Raw genomic sequence first — 20,339 nt, forward strand, 5'->3', positions numbered from 1 at the left:
CAGAGTTAAAAAAAACAATTTATTGGAAGGCAAATTATACAAACAGATTAGAAGTTCTTCCCTCTATACAGGCCTGGCTAAGCAGAAGTGTAGAGAAAGGTGAAAGCTGGACATGTGCAGACAGTGTAGTCAGTGAAAGGCACTAAGGACCATTTCCCCTCCTCTTAAAGGATTAGGAATAAGTTAAATATGAAATAATTGATTTACACAACATTAAACAACATAAAGCAAAAATCTCACTGTTAAGATCAATGTTCTGGAATGAGGAGAATCTTCTGGTAGTAAAACGCAAAGATGAGCACACACAGTGTATGTTACGTAATATGAGTTTTGATAAATACTAGAGCACGTACTGACCTGCAATGAGAAAGGCTGTATTAAGCTCTTAAAAGTCCGTATAAACAAAATCCTTTCCTTATTAAAACACACTATGGGCCCATTAGACATTCACAGATTGGCAGGGGTTTAGAGAGGGCCCATGTGGTAAATCTACAAGCCAGACTCCCTGGTTTTACAAGAAACTTCCCAGAACTTCAACAAAACACACCAGTTAACAGGTGAGCCAAACTGATAGGGCACATGACCATGAGAGCGTTCCACTTTAAATAAAGTCCCCTTATAGAGCAGATAATTCGTCCTCCAAGCCTCTGTAACAGGAGATAACCAGTTTCTCCAATCTGCCAATTAAGTATCTGCCAATTAAAGGTGTGCAAGCAATTAGTTATAGTTTTCTCTGCTCCAAGGCTCACTTAAACATGCAGAGTACTAACGTTTTCAGCAGCAGGACTGTTATGTTAATTGTAAAGCATATGCCTTTAAGTTTTAAGTATTTTAAACATTCAAATTTTTTAAATGGAATGCCATGGTTCACAGTGGTATCTTGAAGCAACTGATACCTGTCAGGTAAAAGGATTTTTAATCATCTTTTTGAAAGCACAGTTCTGGTTTAACTCCCTTAAAAACATATAATTCAATAAATGTTAGCACAAGATGTAACACAAAAAGGAAACAGGAGTTATCCGTGGTTCTGAGAACTAGCACAGGCCACAGCTGTGCATCAATCTCCTTGGACTCGGAACTGAAAGACTTTAAGTAGCATTTAAGCCATTTTCAGTCTGGATTTTTTGATGACAGGTATGTAATAAGAGATAATCCAACTCTGTTAAAGCATATTCTAAATAAGGTCAGCTCTCCACAAGCAAAACCAACTACAGCTTCAATCAAGAAAGTTTCTGAGCTTTTGCCTCTACATGCTAGCCTAGAAAAAACAAAAGCCAGTGTTTGTATCTGTGTGTTGTATGAATTAAGTGACACTCCCAATAGAGAGGGCAGCATGTTCTTCCATGAGCCTGAAAAAAACTTTAAAAAAACCAGGAAAAAGCTTACAACTTGTTTAGAATAGCACTGAATATATCCTTCAGAGCAAAATATGTCCTTACAAGACCAGTTTTAACTATTACAGATCCTGTCACAGACCCCAAGGTACCTCCATATAACCATCATGACAGGAAGAAAGGGCATTTAACTTCTCTAAGTACTTCACAGAAATATTCTGGTAAAAGCAGATGTGGCTACTAGCAAGGACTCAGGACACCTGAGGAGCTGACTTGTTTTCTACCACACTGAAGAACTCCATTTCTCCTGTCAGTAATCACAGCTTTCAATCCTCCAGATGACACTAAGATGACAAGGAGGTCACAGCTTATCTCCCCACCCTGGCACAGGAACTGCCTATATACCCACAGCTGATGTGATGTGTTAAAAAACACACACAGTCTGAAGGAGGTGCACTTTCTCTGTGACACAAAAGCAACATATTAAAGTGATACGTGTCTATTAGCAGCATAAATATAAAATAAAAAGAGCAGCCATCACAAATAAATGGTTATTATCAGAGACCAGAATTTTTTTCCTCTGCATAGCCAGAGATGCACACAGTCTACACAGGAACACAGACAGCACCAGTTATGTCAGGGGATATTGGTCCAGGAAAATTAAGCAATTCATTCTGTTTTACTAAAGGAGAGTCAAATTCATCCTCAGTGTAGAGCAGTGGCCCAGTTTCTTATAGCCAGGGATGAGGAAATGAAGCCATAGCGCTTACAGCCCCTGTAACATCAGGTCCTGGTGTTACAGCATCCTCCTTACATCATTTCTGCTGTTCAGATTACAAAACTACTCACACACAAATTCCAGCCCTGAAGCATAAAAAGCAGCCAAAGTAACACAGCCTTAAAAGAAGGAAAAAAAGCACTCTTCTGCCTTCATATCCAAGGTCTCATTTTCCACAGTGCCAGCAAATCACAAACAAACTGATAAAAATAAGAGGACTATTAGGCACCCTTGATTTCTGCTGCACTTAAATAGAGCATGGTCCCCCTTTTCAGACACCTCAGTCTTTTGTGGTTCTTTTCCTAACCAGCTACTTTCTCTGTACAGCAAGCCAGCAAAAAGGGAAAAGGACTGTGTATTTGACACACAACACGATCAGGTTAACAGCCACAGTGAGGAATATTAAATAAAAAGATTTGATGTTCTTAAAGGTTTGCAGCAACGACATTCAAACACAGATCAGTGCAACAGAGGACAACAGTGAAAGCTGCCAGTTATGTGCAAAGCAGGGCATAAGTCAGATTTACCAGCCTTAATTTTAGGATTTCATTAACTGTTTTGAACTAACACGTCTAGCACTTACACACACATCTAGAACCCTTATTTTCTATACATTTCAACAAGGATTACCAACAAGTTTCCCTGCACAACACATTCAACACATGGAATTTCACAACCATCAATCATATATACCAGTTTAATATTATGTTAATATAACATACAATATACAGGCAACTAAGGAAAAATACTTTTTTTTAAACAAAAAATTACAACCATATCAAACTGTGCCATCTCTTGCATTCCGTATTTTGGCCAAACCTTATACACTCACTGATTTTTACAGCAATTCTGACCAGGTCACACTACTGCAGCAGGGAGTCAATGACAGCTCCTGGCTTGGCCGAACGTTTTCTGTTTGGAGAGCAGAAAGGAAAGGGAAAAACAACACCACACACACATCATTATGCTGTCTAGGAAAGACAGGGACCAGCCACATTTCAAATCAAAACTACATGACATGACTTCTCCATAAGCAAAACCAGCCAAACAAAAAGCATAAGCACATGCCGAAATCTCCTCCAACAGCCCTCTCCTCTCCATCGGTATGAGTGTACTGTGTCAAACTGAACCATGGAATGCAGCAAAATAAAGCAAGGAGCTGGAAGAGGAGAATGCAGCAAAAGAACATCAGAAAAATCCCCAGACAAGTCTTTCTGGACAAGATTTACTGCACTAAAGAGATCTCAGCCTGGTTCTGTCACACCTGTTCGGCAATACCGAACTACACCATGCAAAATTTTTGTCCTTTGGCTTCTCATTAAGCTAATATTTGAAGACTTGTAGTAAGTTTGCATACACAAACTTAAACCTTCCCTTGGGTAAATCCCTCATTGCATACAGATACCCCAGAGTTCTTCACCTTCTACCCGTCTTGGGCCTGGATCTGCCTTTTGAAGTCCTTGGCCTCTCCAGCTTCATCAGAGATTGCCTCAAGCTTTCTTCAGTGTAAGCTAAGTAAACATGGGAAAGGTCCACTTCAAAGGGCTAGAAAAACACCAGAAAAACCCGTAAGATAAAATCATCAGAATAATTTTATACACTGATCAACGCTGCTTTCATGACGCTATAAAGACTCATTTCTTCAAAAGAAAAGAAAATTGAAATTGGACAGTTTGGCTCTAAATAGAGTGGTAGTCTCATGCAGGACTTGGGCCTGTACAGTTCAATACATCAATTCAATAGTCACTCACATCTTTCTCTTTTTTATCCAGAACAGGTGTCTGTTTCCTCATATTGTTTCCTGTATATGCAACACATTTCTGTAAGCAGAAAGAAAGATCTGTTAGTAAAGTCTACTGTGCACAGTAAAACTGACTACAGCTTCACCAGTTTCTTCCTGGGCTCAATTAAACCCCTCAGAAACTCATGCTAACATTAGCTTGTACACAAGCCAGGCAGCCGTTCTTACCAGCTGCCATTCTCCTATGTCTTCATTCCAGTGAACGTAGTTCTCAATCATTTCCTACAAAGAAGTCAGGACAGTAAGTGTTAGACTTGCACAATCTACCCCCTCCAGCTGCACTTTCCAGAACATACATCCTAAGGCCTGGACAAGCTGCATAAGAACGGTCTTGATCCATTCCAAGTTGCTCCTATCAGGACAGCTATATCCTGTGCAAAAAAAACCCCTATTTATACTCTGAAGACTACAGAAGAGAAAATACTACTCCCAAATTGTATGTACTGGAGAGCCCCCTAAAGCATGAGGTTCTGATTATGCCAACACCATCAGGACAGCAGTAAACAAACACTGTAATATGGAGAATGATAACGATAAAAAGAATTTCCCTTAACTTTCCCATTAAATAGTGTGCATTATATTTAAGCTCATCATGAATTTTCTGAATACTGGAGTCACAGAGAAGGTCAAAGATCCAAAAATCCAGTCTTTGTGTTAATTTCAGACATTAGCAAGCACAACTTCAAGCTAGTGGAAAAAAAGAAAAAGATTTTGAACAGACCCACTGCATGGGCACACAGCAAACATACCAGTTAACTATATGGTGAATGTTATTTTCTTATTTTTAAAAGCCTTTACAAAAATAAGCTGCAAGAGAATGGAGATTAGCACAGCACAACCCCTGCCCCAGGCTTAGGTGCTTTGCCTTCACCTGGTAGTCCTGAGGAATGAAGTTGTCTATAATGAGAATCTGAAGACGGAGCTCCCTGCTCAGCTGCCGAATGTTCTCCAGCAGCCCTTCAATCTCTCTCTGATGCTCTTGTTGTAGATCTGCCATCTGAAAACAAACCAGGCATTTGAGAGGCATCAGAGTTAGCTTAAGACATGGTAAAAGCCTAGAGAGAACAGTCTTATGTCTGTATGAGGTTTTTGGAAAACAAAAGCAAACTCTGGTTATTAGTACCAGAATACTTATCTCTGAAGAATAAACCCTCTGAAACATTCCAACTCAGAGATTGCTGAAAATAGCATTAAGTTCTCAGTTTCATAAACCCAAAACTGGCCTTCTGCCAATGCAAGCTGCTTCAGCTAAGACTAGATGATGAGCATGAGACAAGTTATACCCCTGGCACAGTTTTGAGGAAAATCTCTGATCCCAATGACTAAACGCATTTTTTGTGAAACAGGAACTCTAGCAACCAGCCAAAGGACACATTCATCCAGTGACTGAGGATGAGGTAACAAGGGCATCGGTCAAAAAGAACAGGCAGCTCAGAGCAGAGAAGTCTTTGAGCTGCAGCGAAGCAGAACATGGGGCTGCCAGCAAGCAACTTGCATTTTATTTCAGAAATAACCAGTGTTTTTCCTTGAATTTCTACATATCTCAGGGTCTCACACATAACCCTTGTCAGCATAGCCTCAGGAAAAGCTCTGTAACATGCTGTTCTAAAGCTCCAACTCCAGACTTAGGTATTTTTGAATTATGTGAGCCAAATGGACAGCACAGGAAGACATTCCTAAACATACAGCACTTTTTCTAGCATTGCAAAGCTGATGGCTTATCCTTCCCAACTCTAGTACCTCCCAGGATCACTGGCTGAGGACTTTAGACACTAACCTCTGACTTTGCAGCCATAAGCATGGTCCAAACTTTCTTCAGCTTTTTGGTTTTCCCCTGTGCTTCCTCCTGGAGGTTGGTGTACTTCTCTTCGATGTCCAAGCGTTCTTGCTGTGGACAACATTTAGCACAGACACACACACACACTAAATCACAGAAACTCTCTGCAATAGTATGAGCAAGAGGAAAAACTACTTGAACAAACAAAGCATTTGCCAAGAACACAGAGCCTTGGCTGAGCCAGGCTGGCTCAGACCTGCAGGGGCTGCACAGCCAGTGAGTGACCTGTGGAGGGGTTGGCTTCTGCAGTGTTTCCAGAGCAGAGCCACACCTGGGTAACACATCCTGGTATGTCACGCCATTGCTGTTTGCAGACAGGCACAGTAGATAACCCCACCTCCTTCTCCTCAAGCTCCTTGCGAAGCTGCTCTGCTCGCTTCCTTCGTTCTTCCAGTTCCATGTTTGATTCTTCTAGAAGCTTCTCTTGCTCCTCTGCTTTTGCCAGCAAGTCCACTCCTCCCACAATCACCTTTTTCTCTAATGCAGACAGTTTCTCCAACAGGGACTGGTGCTCTTGCCTAGACAGACAGGTAGGTGTGAGACTTCATATCCTACCGTGCTCAGCAGGCAGCAGGTCCAGCTCGGTTTTATAGCCCAGACACCACTCACAGGGCTGGAAAAACCTGTCTTGCTGATGAGGGTTTTATGTGGCCGTGAGGCAGTGCAAGTGAGAGCAGCAAGTTCCCCAAGCTCCAGCTCCCACCACTTTCTCTCAAGCAAAACCAGGTCAGCAGAGAAGTGACTCCTGCTGCGAGTCACCTCTGTAAGGGGCTGCAAGCACCCAGTGGTATCACCAGGCAACTCAAGGCACCCTCTGCCCAAAAGGGCCCTGTCAGCACAGCAATGTCCAGAGGCAGCTGCTGAAATAAGAGGGGAGTGAACAAAGATCAAGGCAGTGCAGCTGAGGTGCAAACCAGGAATGCTGGCTGCTGCTGGAGCAGTCTATTTGCATAGGGTAGTGCAACCTCAGCAGCTTTTTGGCTTCAGAATGAAGCACCCCTACACCCAAAATGACATGCTTGTGGCTGTACTGCAGGAAACCCGGCCTGTCACAGAACAGTACTGCTGCTCCTCAAAGGTCTTGGGAGATTAATTTGTTTCTAGGCTATCTTGCACAACTAAGTAAAGAAAAGAAGTGGCAAAAGGATAAGTTTGTCTTTTCCATATACTCTAAGCTCTCAAAGCAGAATAAGCTCCTCTTTCACCTTGAAAACAGCAAGGGCTCGTGTTCACTTTCTACAAAGTTTGACAGGCACCTTACCATGCATCTCCAGATATCCATATGATTAAGGAAGGAACAACCCACATGACCATACAAACTTCTCAGAGCATGGTACTCACTGAGCTTTGAGCAAGTCTTTTTCTCTCTTCTCCAGTTCAGCTCTGGCTTTATTTCTTTCTTCTTCTTCCATATCAAGCTTAGTTTCAAGAGCTTTTCTCTCCTCTTCAATCTTTGCTTGCATCTCTACCATCTTATCAGGGGAAACTTTCTTTTTGCCTTTGAAAAACATAGGGAAAACAAATTATTTCACTACAAAGTAAAACAACCTCTGTATCATAGTATTTTTTCCAAGTTCAGACTCAATACTTGCATTTAACAAAAATTTCATTAGGTATCAGCTTCAAAACGGACAAAACTCAGTCCTTCAAATCCCATTTTAACATTTGACCAGTTGTCACCAGCTCCTACAGAGCAGTCATGCTGTGTAACTAACACTGGAACCTAATGCCCCCAAGATACAAAACATATGCAGAACACCTGGAGAAGGAACACTGCTTAAAGAGAAGCCCAAAATGGAAACTCCAACATTCTAACAATGCAGATCAGGCCAGAAGAAGGAAAACAGAAGACTGCCTCAACCTACAGCTACAAGAGCTCAGCTACCAAGAGTTACATACTCAAATTTCAGATTAGCATCTCCACCATTCCCCCTCATTCACTACCCTCCTTAGAGGCTTACCTGTTCCAAAGTGAGCATACATATATTTTTAAGAACATACTACTACGAAAATAGAGAAATTCAGAACAGCCGTATGAAAATTAGGCAACTGAAGAAACTTCTTGATAATATTTGGTCTATGTAACAGTGACTACCCACAGATTCTAAAGTACCAAGGCTTGCTCTGGCTTAATTAGCTGTCTTTACAACAGAACCAGGTCCATGTCATGGAGGGCTACAAAGGGAGTGGCCAGAGCAACTCAATGAACCTACTAACCTCAAGAGTTGGTCTCAAACACCCCAAATTTGAAACAAAGTGTGAGGCTGCTGCTCTTGAAAGCCACTCTGCAAGTCTTGAGCCAACTTTCACTGCAATCTTAGGAGTGCCCAAAGCAGGTGAACATAGAGATCCTGGGGGGTTATGTCGAATGAGAATGCATTTCCTCAAATCCACAAGTCCTAAATATCCCTTATTCACAAGTGAATCCATCATTTTCCCTCTTTGCTTTTCTACAGACATGAAAAAACCTCACCCTGCAGAATTCAGCTGTACTTGAAACTAACAGGAGCCACTGACTTGCCACCTGACAGTTTTCCAATAGTGACATAATGCACATGGTCAGAACACGCTCAAGGAAGCTGTTCAATAAAATGCTTTTCTTCCTCCAGTCTTCAAGATATTCACCTTCATTTATATACATATATTTTATTTATATACATATATACATTATACACATACACACTCCAACAAAGTGTACTGCATATGTAAACATGCATGCACATATTTTCACATCTGCATATATATTTCTTCAGGTGCACAAGAGCTTTCATTAGTTTTGTTGCAAGGCAAGGACTTCACCAGTACAGCAAACAACATCTTCATTGCCGTCTGCTAAACTTCAGAATCAGATAATGAGCACTTCTTTCTGGGCTTGTGGTGCAAAAATCTCTCACTAATTAGTCTTTGAGTAAGAAGCTTTCTGGAAGTGCTATACAGAGCTATATGAGATAAGCCAGATAAAGGCTTCTTACTATTAGGACATAGCCCTATATATTTTCAGTTTAGGAGAAAAAGGTGAAGTAAAGCAAGTTGTAAGATCCTGTCACAAGCTTTGCAATTGTAAGGAGGTGAAAATCAATTACACCAACCTGCTTGATCTTGTATTAAGAGGAAGTAGAAAGCAAATCGCAGAGAGGCAGCAAACACATAAAAAGAGGAGAGAAAATGTTATTGCTTTGATCATTTTGGACAAAGATCATCAGCACCAGAACAAACATCAAATTTTATATTCATGTTTCTAGGGTAGAAAATACGAGATAATCGTAACTAAAAACCCCTCAATTAGAGCAAAGACTAATGCATTATGTTATGCTAAAGCAGAGAATGTGTCTGTACTTCTGACTGCTTTGCAAATCCAGGATAATCTTCAGCTCACTCTTGCATTCTTCTGCCCATTCAATGCAATGCTGGATCTAAACACAACATTAGGAGCCTGCCGCAAGGATCATGCCCTAAGAAACAGTTAAAGGGGGTGGATTTCTCCTTCAATTAACAAACTTAATGCTCCCCACACTCAAGAGAGCCAATTCTGTTATATTACCTGTAAAATACTAGCATACAGAATACATGTTTTAACCAAGATTTCCAAGCCAATTCTTAGCAAGGTACAATACAGTTGCACACAGAGTCTCAACACAAGATTTCTCCATTTAATTACACATGGGATTAGTTAGTTAATTTGCAGTAACTGGTGCTTCCATAGAGGTATAGAGCCATTTTTGGTTATTCAAGAAAGTGCATCAAAAAAGGCAGGACAGGAAAGGGATAATGAAAGACACCACATGCAGAAGGGTCACACTAGAGGACAGTTAATATCCCAAACCACAAAAAGCTACACTTATCCCAGTTGCCAAAAGCCCAGCACAACTTCCCCAACAGAGCTGTCTCCAAACCTGCAGGAGATGGACTGCTGACACATCAGCAGTTTGCTATTAACTGTCCTCATCCAAACAAAACACTGAGGTTGCAAGCAAGCTTTAAAGGAGCAGGATTGAAGCAATCGAATTCCCAGGCTACAGTCATATGACCTACAAAAGGTCTCCCCTGGGTTGTGTTCCTTCCAAACCTGCTAGTACCCTTCTCTGAGCTGAGGCTTTACACTAACATCACTAGTGTAAAAGTGAGTGAACTATACAGCAATACTTTCCAGGGTCTCTCCACATAAGGGAGAAAAGTGGAGTGCTTCTATCCAGGATAACAACAGTGGGTGAAGTCCCCACAAGCCAAGTCCCAAGATGTGATTTGTTTCCTCAGTCCTCATTGATTGTAGGGTTTCTACAGGCACAGCAACCTCTCTGACCAGGAGCAGCCCAGACTTTATTCACTGCTAGATCAAAATCTGGATCTCCTGTTCCTCTGAACTAAGTCCCACAGAGATCAAGAACTTAGTATCATGGGGCACTTAAACCCCAACCAACTAGGATATTTTTTAAAGTATCTGCAAAAATAAAGCTGACCAACCAAGCATTGCCACGTCTTCTCTGCAAGTATAAACCCCATGCTGTTTTCTCTAAAACTAATTTTGAGAAGGCAGAGTCCAATATAACATAGAATACATGCCTAGCTATCCTCTTCATGAACTCATATTGTAGCAATTCCCATTAGAAGTTATCTCCGTCTTTTCCCCTGTATTTTAGAAGGCACATTTAACACAGGTTGCAAACTGGATTTTTTAACCTATTATTTCTCAATTATCTTTAAATCTTGCTCAAGCAGCCTACTGCATTGTCTCCTATTGTCTCATGTATCTGGATAACAACGTACACAATGATTAACTGTTTCAAGCATGGAAGCAGCAAAGGAAAGGCATGCTTTAGCAGAGTTACAGCTTGAGGTTTATCTTTCCAACAGACAAAGCAGGGAAGAGTGCAACATTGCAAAATGGAGTGTGCAGATTATGGAAAGGCCAAAGCTTAAAGGACTTAAGAGCTCCCACTCACTAGTGAAGGACTTATCCAGAGGTTTCTCTATGACAGAGCATGTGGAGTCTGAACTACTGCTGCTGCTACTGCCTGGAAAACAGAAATGCGTCCCACAGAAAAACCCAGAGAGGAAGAAACATGCAGATGGGAAGTTAGTTCTAAAGGAAAGAAACCCAGAAGAGCCAGCAACCTAGTTCAAAAAAGCACAAGTTCCCATCAGGAAGGATTTGCTAGGATCCCCTCCCAGACTCAGTTTGCAAAGCCACCATTTCCCAGCACAAGACTGCATGCTCAGAAATACACTGCAGTTAAAACCCATCTTAACCAGACTACAGCTTAAAACAACATGCCAAGGCAGCTTCCGTTTCAAGCAACAACAGCAGAGAACACCAAATCATAGTGGAGAAGGCTGTGGATATCTGCCATAGCAGAGGATTCAGTGACAAGGAAGCCTTTCCAGTCTGAAGCACATGGCACAATGTGCACTTCTCACTCTGAAAGGCAGAAACAGCTTACACAGGGAGAGTCAGTGTGTATTCCCGTGAAGCAGCTCCCTTAGGGAACTTAACTACAGTAGTTTGTTTGGGAGTTGAGTAAGTCAGTTATTCGCCCTCTACTCCTTCCAAGCAGCACTTTGAAGGTGACCTCCTCTTGGGAGGAGATTTGGGCAGGACATTTGGAGACAGTGGTCAAGCTTTCCACTTCTAGAAATAACCAAAAAGTGAAAAATGAAGCTGTTACAACAATCACCAAAGGCATAGCAAAGTCATTTACGACTACTTGGACAGACACCAAAATGAAGAGAGTACACCTAAAAGCAGGAATGCTTTAACAGGAATTCTTTTCAACAGATGTGGGTGCTTCAGGAAGGCAATTTGAATGTCAAAATAAGTTTACTAGAGAAGCTGGAAGTTGGGATGGACCACTGGGCTTGATTTCTCTACTATCCATAAGGAATTACTAGCAGGGTTCTAGGAGAACAGCAAGCTCCCAAGAAGCCACAGCATCTCATGGTACACAATGACCTGCAGTTCCATGTTCAGCAACATCTCCTGGAGTTTAGATGATACACAGCAGTTGAACACTGATGTGGGACCAAGGAAACTTCACCATGGGATTTGCAGACTGCTCCCAAAAAAATTACGTGCAGCTCCCATTAAGCTTTTCAGCTAGCACAAAAACACCCAAACATCACTTTTCCCTCTATCAGTATAAAATAGGACACCAGAAGAGTCAGTTACTGAAGATCCATAAGACAGATGAATCCTTTGCCTAAACCACAGCCAAAATTCCCCTCCAATCATACCCATGGCTATAAAAACCACATCTGCCTACAAACAATCTTTGGCGTCTTCTTCCTCCCACCTCTGTAAGCAGGGGAAGTTCCACATCACCAGTCACAAGCCATATGCAGCCACCTTGCGGCACTCAGGGAGCCACCACAAAGGAGGATATCACCACAAGCACAGCTACCCGAGTGGAAGCAGGTACTACACAGGTTTGGAGCTGCCCATCCATGGAGACGGCACCAAAGGGCTTAGTTTCTAGGAGAGGCATGATAATTGCAGCGGCATAGGGCAGCTCTACAACTCCTCTTGTCCCTGCCTGGCTCTGGCTACACTTCCTACGCCAGCTCATGGATAAGAGGAGACTAGTAGCACTGACAGGAATCTCTACTGCCTTACCCCGCCGCTTCTTCCGCTTCTCCTCTCCAATCTCCCCATCTTCATCCTCCTCTTCAGAATCACTGGTTTCAGAACCAGAGATCTCTTCCCCTAGAAGAGAAGAGTGTGCTTTTATCAAAAGCTTTCCTTCGCCTCCTATCAGCTTGTTACTGGGACAGCAGCACTTGTCCAAACACAGCAGTGCCTGACATCAGCTGACAAGCACCTGCAGAAGTCCTTAACTGTTAAGCAGGCAGACAGCTTGCCATGGCTCAGGAAACTTAAGGACAATCAAGATAAGTAACTGAATGCTGTGATGTCAGTGTGTACATATTAAAGCTCAAGAGGCTGCTTTCTACGGAAAAAAAAAGCATCTTTGCACAGCTGAAGCGACAAAGTTTTCCTAGCAGGATTCTACCATACCTTCTCTTCCACCTCGCACTTCTATCTCAGATGAAAGAAAAAGAAGCATTACTGACCATTTCCTGCTTCTCCTGAATGGGGCAGACACCAAACAGCAAGTCATGTTGGAATTACTGCTACAGCTGTTCTGTGCTGTATCTCTGCAGAGAGATGTTGTGACAAGGTCACTGTTTAGCAAGCATCTCTCTACCAGGGTCGCTCCATGTTGATGGACTAAAAGTGACACAAGGCTACGAAGTTACATGGCTTAAAGAAGCTTCTTGTTGCTCTACAGTGTTTGAAACCCCAGTTCCAGCTCCACAAATTTGGTTCATTCTTCCCCCTGATAAATGCATCCCTCCTCCCCAATCAGAGAAAAAGTGTGACCTTTTGCTACAGTCCAGTTTAATTCCCTGTACCATGTCAGCCGTGTCCAGAGCCCCCGTGCTTGCTAGGGAAACCCAAGGAAACTGCCAGCCTGGAGGCCACCACTCACCCTAGTGCCAAGTGCCACCTAGTGGGAAAGCCAGGCCCCCACAAGCAGCCTTAGACACCTCTCCGGGCATCCAGCTCAGCATAAAAAACCAGGACACGGACCTGCATCAGCAGCCAACCTCGCGTGATAATTCAAGTAGCAAAGAATGTTCCCATTCAAACAGAACAATCGAATTCAAATGGAACTGTGCAGAGAGGAACACAAGGGGAAAGGAGAGTCTCACCTTCTTCCAGTTTTTTCTTAAGCTCTTCAATTTCTTTTTGGAACTGGCGGAGCATAGCATCCTTGGGATCCTCATTAATCCTGGCCTTGTTCTTTATGTTCTTGGCTCTGTTTGCATACCTGAGAGTGCTGATGGTTTCATCATAGTTGTAGTCTGCTGGTCCAATGTTTGCACACTGCAACACGTGGAGACCGAGTTACTGGAGGACAGTATCAGAGCCCAGCACAAGGTACTGCAGGAACCCACCCCCAGCTCTGACAGTCTGGCACTGCTACTCTTTCCCAAGCTTTCTAGCTGCTTCTACACTGAAGCCACTCTTGACTACTCAAGCACAGGTTCTGTTTGATCTCATGCATGTATGTATATGTGTGCTGTGTTTAGAACCTCATCCATAAGAGGCAAAGAGAAAAGATTGAAAGAGATGCACAAAGAAGGTTCTCTAAGCTGCAAATCCTAAACTCAGGATTAGAGAGGTAAATGCTATGCTGTTCAAGTCACTATGCCATCCCTGCAAAAATGCAGCCCAATAGCTGGCACTGGAAAGGGCATCTCTTAGCTTACCATCATGGTTTTGGAATTGCCCCCCAGGGAGTCCTGCAGCAGCCGTGTGAGTTTGGAGTTACGGTAGGGCACATGAGTGCTCTTGCCGTCCACCAGTGCAGAGATAACATTGCCCAGTGTGGAGAGAGAGAGATTGATCTTAGTGGCTTCCTTCAGTCTCTGCCCTGTGGCTCCAGTTTTTGTCTGTCTTTCAGAACCCTGCAAAGGGAACATGAAGCAGGAGTTAAAACAGATCCTCTAATACATCTCCTCCCTGCAAACAGAATCAGCTACACCTGAAATCTTGCTAGCAGCCATGCCACTAACCACCTCATCCATCATTAGAGAACCTGGCTAAGTATCTCACACATTGTTAGAGAGACAAGTCAAACAGGTCTTAAACAGAAACCTTCAGTGCTAGCAAATTCTGGATTGCTCAAAGCAATGCAGCTGACAAAGCTGAGACTTTCCTCCCCATGAACAAAAATGTTATGGGAAGTCAGTCGGCAACTAAAAGGCACTCCAGCTGGAGCTGCCAATCGCCATCTACAGCCCTTCCTATCAGCAGGACAAGAGAGAACAGCAACACTGCAATTATTTTAAAGAGTTTCATAGAGCATCTTATATACACATCATGTAAATAAGTTAATGCATGTAAATAAGTTAAGTTGAATGCCTTTAGTCTCACTTTTTCTGCATCTTCCCCAAGGAAAGGTACCTCAGTATAAATCTTGGTCTAAAGCCATGTTTTACCAGCACAATTACATTGGCTCAAAGTGTAACACTGAGGGAAGGAACCCGCAAGTGATGAACAACATGGCCACAACCCTCTGGAAAAAACTCAACACCACAAACCAAATGTCTTGCCAAAGACCTGGCTGGTCCTACTCACAGCAAGGTCAACGAGGTGCAGCTTCCCCATGCGCACGTGCATGTTCCCATCGACTCCCTTCTCACTGCACTCAATGGTGATAGTGAAGATGGCATGCGAGCGAGAGCTGTGCTCGTTCATGTTTGTGGCACCAACAGAACCTTTTAATAGAGACAAAAGCAGTGATGTCTTCAGAATTAGTCACATCTTCCTCTAACTCCTCCTGCTCTCAGAGGAGACTCAACCCCACCTCTTTACCCAGCCCTGTATTCCAGAAGACAGCAGAGGGATGCTCAGACTCAGCAGCAAAGTGTATTCTTGGGCACTGAAGTTGCAGTACACTTCCAGCCTGGACTAGCAGAAGGTCCTGCAGCCTGCTCTAAGCCAACCACAGATTCCCAAGAGCAGCAATTGTCCTCATCTGTTTCATACAGGCTACAAAGATCAGTAGCTTAAGGTGTTCACAGCTGATCCCTGAAAACAGCTGTATTTTGGGAAATAAGAACACAGCAATGCATGCCAAGGGCAACAGGAGTCAGACCTTTAAGTCATTAAATAATCTGAGCTTAACTAAGCCTTCCAGAACACAAACTACCTCCCACACACAGCACAGGGGTAATGTTCATCCTGATCAGAACTGAAGTGGAAAAAAGACCAAGAGACACACAAGCAGTTCTAACAACACTGCCCTCATTACATGCTCCCTTTGCTGATGCCCCCCACGCTGGCTGATGTGGGAGGCACAGCCCTCTTTCCCTGCCCCTGCAAAAAAAGGGGTTTGGAAGGAGATACTCTTTTTGTTCTGTTCAGCAAAACATTCCTCCCAGCAACAGGACTAGGATCTCCTACTGTGGTCTGGTAACCAGATCTTTGCTCTGTCTGAGCTATAAACCTGCCCACAGCAAGGCTACGTACGGTTCTTGTGGCCCAGAGTCATGATTCTGTCCATATCATCTGCATTGTTTACGACATAAGCTGAAAGGTCTTTGATATAAACTCCCACATCAGGTCTCTCTTTCACCTAGGAGAGAAACAGTTCAGACTGAGCATCCCTAGGAGACCCCGACAGCAATTCTAGTGATACTGTAACAGTACAGTGGTTTACCCCTCCATGTTCTGGTTTGCACATAAAATACTACACTTGGAATCAGAGCAGATAAGGAATAAAGACTCATGCATGACAATATGCTACTGTTTTCCTCTGGGGGAAAGACATGATTTTAAATCCCAGTCTCCAATTCCCAGGACTGCTGAGAGGCCTTTGGGGGTAGAATTGCAGGTACAAAACTGCCTCAGGTGGAACAGACAGTTTGTGCAACTGACCAAGTGGAAGAGATTCAGAGGAGCCAGCAGTAACGTATAGCTACTGCATCTTAAAGGAAAAGAGGACTGCTGAGGAGTCCAACCTCCCACTTCCCTGCAACTGCTTCTCTGGTCTTTAAAACAGAATATTGCTCTGATTCAAAACAAATACCACATTCAGATGAGGAGGCTCACCTCTAACCTCTGTGTCTGGTCCTTTCCCAGCAGGTCCCGCACTTCCTCATTGTAAATTTCCAGGTAAGAGACACGAACTAAAAACCTGCAGGTGAACAGCTGGGTAGTTCACTTAGCAAAACATTTGCGGAAGTCCCACAAACACAGTCACAGAGTGCAAAGAAAACAGTGAAATACCAACACAGTCCTGCTGCCCCTCAAGCACTGCTCAAGTGGGAGCCTTTCATCTTGGGACAAGTACCATTTCTATTGCCCTTGTCAAGGTCAGGCTCATGCTACACATGGACTCACATTAAAAAAAAAAAAAAAAAAAAGACAGAAGCAGTGAAGAGAAGGCATTTACCTTGTATCCCCCTCTGCCTTGGCAATGTGACCAAATATATGGGCAAAGGAATTGGGAATGATGCCTCTGAGCTCAGGAACTGCTCGGACCCCTTCCATGGTGAAAGTTTTGCCTGTTCCAGTCTGCCCATATGCAAAAATAGTACCTGAAGGATAAGGTAAAAGAACAAACTTTAAGAAGTTTTCTCTAAACTCTAACTGCAGTTCTACTTCATCCCTTCTTAGCCTAATATCACTAAACACCTCTGTTGTTACGGAGTTAAAATTTTCCACCCACTCCAGTAGCTATGGGAGTGCAACGCTGGAGCAACAGATATACTGGGCAAACACAGCAAACCCAATTTAGCTGCTGCTTAATCCAGCCTGCAAGATGCCTAATAAAAAGTCCACTTGTTTTAAAAGTGCAGAGTGATTAAAGTATGGAGTGCTAGTACACTTCAATTCCACATATGAACAATACAGGTAAGCCCAATTAATAACACGGCCAATTAGCAGCAGATGATTATATATCAACAGCAAACCCAACTACACCTAAACTCTAAGCTACAGCAGAAATGGTGTGAGGCTTCTACAGCAGAGCCACAGCAAAACCCCAGCTCTGAACTTGCACTTACACCTACAATTTGGACTAAAGAATCAGCTTGCACAGAAACGCATCCAGAAATGTTACTAAAATCCCAGGCTCTGGAACTCCGGAAAAATTCCAGTTCTTAGATTTAGCCTGGCACTGCTGAAAACTCAAGTTTTTGTTATCAAGCCTGTGACATTACAGATCGGAAAAACTGAATAGAATATTTCAGCTGGAAGGGACCTACAATAATCATCTAGTCCAACTGACCAAGCAACTCACAGCTGACCAAAAATTAAAGAATGTTGTTAAAGGCATTGTCCAAACGTCTCTTAAACTCCCAACTTGAAGCACTGATCACCTCTCTAGAAAGCCTGTTCCAGTGTTTCAGTAAAGAAATGCTTCCTAATGTCCAATCTAAACCTCCCCAGGCACAGCCTTAAACCATTCATTTTCAAACCATGAACTTTTATCAGCTGAAACCAGTGTCTGTTAGCACAAGAGATTATTAGTCATTTTATAAACCTTGGAAAACTTTGTAAACTGTTGCTGTTTGTAGCATACTGTTATGGAAAGAAGTAATCTGCTTTCCTTTATATATTATATTTCCATGCATAACAGACACACACACAAATCACGGCCATGCTCGTCTCAGCTGCAGGAAGCAATAGACTATATGTGGGGAAGGGCAGATGTGTTTAAGCAGTCATCCCAGTTGAAAATAGGAAAGTTCAGAGGAAAAAACACAGCAGCTCTATGCAGAGGTCTGGTATGCATACCTAGTGACTGCCCAGCCATGGCAGCTCCTGGGCACTGAAGTTGTACAGTGAGGAGCCGCTGAGAATTCTGATAATGAGGTAAGTGCATATCTTTTGCGAAGAGAAGAAAAAGGATAAAAACATGCAGCTAACTGATCTCAGCAGAGTCTCCTGCATCACCCATCTCCCACTGTTAATGACAGTAGTGGGTACAACCCCTGAGCACTCAGAACAGCAAGTACCTTCAGGCTTTTTTAAGTTAGAGGCCACAATAGAAACAATTCGGGATTACAGCCCTCAGAAAGTGAAACTCCCTTACACAAGGTCGGCAGGAACTTCAACAAAGCAAAAAGTAGGAGACCAGATGGGATCCTTCCCTTACAACAAGGGACTTACCATTGTATCCCTCTAGGACAGAATCTATAATAGGTCTTGCTGTTAAATTATAGACATCCAGCTGTTTACTCTCTGGTCCAAACACTGTGTCAAATGTAAATGTCTTAGGAGGCTCATTGGATGAGTCTGTTTTATGAACAGTTATAGTTCCTCTCATCTCATCCACATTCACTGCCATTTTGTAGCCTGTAGCTTTCTCCCGGTCATTGAGAGGCCGGCAGCGAACAACCACCTTGACATTGTCACAGCTTTCCGGCTTGTCCAGCTTCTCAGGCTTGTTAATCTATAATTATTAAAAAAAAAAAAAAAAAATACACAGGCTGTAACACCAGTGTTAACATAGAATCACAGAAAGGTTTGGGGTGGAAGAAACCCAGTTCCACCCCCTGCCATGGGCAGAAACACCTTCCACTGAATCAGGATGCTCCAAGCCCTGTCCACCCTGGCCTTAAACACTTCCAGGGATGTGACAGCCACAGCTGCTCCAGGCAATCTATGCCAGGGCCTCACCACCCTCACAGGGAAAATTTTCTTCCTAATATCCAGTCTAGTCCTACTCTTTCTCACTATAAAACCACTGTGTGTTTGAGCACAAACACTGTTGAATGAGCTTGAGCAACTACACCTCCAAAGAATCATGAACTTGGGGACTTAAAGCCAGGACTGGTTTATAATTAAAGCTGAGAGAATAACACACTTATTCAGGCAATGGGATCTTCTTCTGTTTGCCAGTGTGGAAACCAAATGAGTAAACCTTGAGCATTTCACATTCAACACCATCTAAGAATTTTTTCAAGAAACAATTTCACACTTGCAATCTGCAACAAGTTTGCCGGAATTTGGTGCAGCCATGACATTCTTTTTCAGTAACACTGAGTACACACTCTCAAACCTCAGATACTAGGGAGTGCTGGCTGAAGGGAATTCCTTTCAGTTACAACCCTCAACGTTGTACACGCTAAAGTTTAATCCTTTAGAAAACCTCACATTCATTTTCTTTCATGTAGTTACCAAAAAAAATCTTGAAGCACAGCTGATGAATCTAGTTAAGCCTGAGACACTCCCCTTGGCTGGAAGTGCGGCAGCTGAGCGTTTATCTACTCCTAGAGCAGCTATATTGGATGTCAAGCGGAAACAAACCCTGTTTCCAAGCGCCTCTCTCTCCGGCTGCTACCTACCCCGATTTCTCTCAGGCCTCAGCAGCGGCTTCTGCCGCCCTGCAGAACGCAGAGAGCGGCTCAGCCCCACGTGGGCGGGACCGCACAAGAGGCGCCAGCCAAAATCAGGTGCGGAATTCGGGTATCTCCACGAGCCACCCGGGATATGGGAGGAGACCCTCAGGGGAGGTCGAACCTCCACCCCCCGCTGCCAAGGTGCCGCCGCCTCTGCGGGGCCTCGCCCCGCCCGGAGCCCCTCATCACCCCCCGCCCCGCTCGGCCTGACAGGCGCCGCCCGCACCGCGGCTCCTGCGCCATGGAACGGAGGCGACGGGGCCTGCGAAAACCGAGCGCGGCGGGCCGAGATGCGCAGTGACTAGACGGCCCCGTGAGCCACGGCCCACCTTCCCCCGGGTCTCACCGGCATAGCGATGGCAGCAGCTACAACCCCAGGCAGGCGCTGGCCCCGCGGAACAATAACAGCACCGCGCCTGCGCCCGCCCCGCCCCGCGGCCGACCCCCGAGCGCTGCGGAGGCCACGCAACCAATGGCGCGCGGGAGAAGGCGGGGCCGGAGGCGGGGTCGGCGGCGGAGTGGCGGCGGGTGTCCCGGACACCGCCCGGGAGTGGGGACACTGCGCGGGGCTGGGCCGCTGGCCCACCGGGGCTCTGCGGCATCTCCAGAGGGTTTGACAGGACTCCAGAGGCTCTGACAAGACTCCGCTGTTCTGGAAGGGCTCCAGGGGGTCTGACG

At 44.0% G+C, this 20,339-nt stretch overlaps 1 protein-coding gene across 3 annotated transcripts; it reads right to left on the reverse strand.

Annotated features, from left to right (window-relative positions):
• On the reverse strand, positions 1-20,059 carry KIF3A (kinesin family member 3A). Of its 3 annotated transcripts, none has more exons than XM_082291610.1 (18): positions 20,008-20,059; positions 18,430-18,712; positions 16,709-16,853; positions 16,366-16,450; positions 15,784-15,889; positions 14,890-15,029; positions 14,019-14,216; positions 13,458-13,632; positions 12,358-12,447; positions 7,092-7,248; positions 6,088-6,268; positions 5,691-5,801; positions 4,785-4,910; positions 4,082-4,135; positions 3,864-3,932; positions 3,533-3,657; positions 2,945-3,024; positions 1-692 (listed from the first exon to the last, which is right to left on the reverse strand). In XM_082291610.1, exons 1-17 carry the CDS (start codon positions 20,011-20,013, stop codon positions 2,976-2,978), a joined length of 2,100 nt encoding a protein of 699 aa, XP_082147736.1. In that variant the 5' UTR covers positions 20,014-20,059; the 3' UTR covers positions 1-692; positions 2,945-2,975. The 3 variants fall into 3 exon arrangements, with proteins under 3 accessions (XP_082147736.1, XP_082147737.1, XP_082147735.1); XM_082291611.1 differs by adding an exon at positions 10,691-10,762 and having other exon boundaries at positions 1-3,024; XM_082291609.1 differs by having other exon boundaries at positions 1-3,024.
• Between the last annotated feature and the right edge of the window lie 280 nt (positions 20,060-20,339).

Source organism: Coloeus monedula, assembly GCF_965178545.1.
Source record: "Coloeus monedula genome assembly, chromosome: 15".
NCBI classification, from domain to species: Eukaryota; Metazoa; Chordata; class Aves; order Passeriformes; family Corvidae; genus Coloeus; species Coloeus monedula.

Bases quoted from the DNA above. Each gene is read 5' to 3' on its own strand.
- KIF3A (XM_082291611.1), bottom strand. The intron at 15,030-15,783 runs GTACGTAGCCTT...CTCTATTAAAAG, and splicing joins GACTCTGGGCCACAAGAACC to GTTCTGTTGGTGCCACAAAC. The intron at 14,217-14,889 runs GTGAGTAGGACC...TTCCCTTTGCAG, and splicing joins TGCACCTCGTTGACCTTGCT to GGTTCTGAAAGACAGACAAA.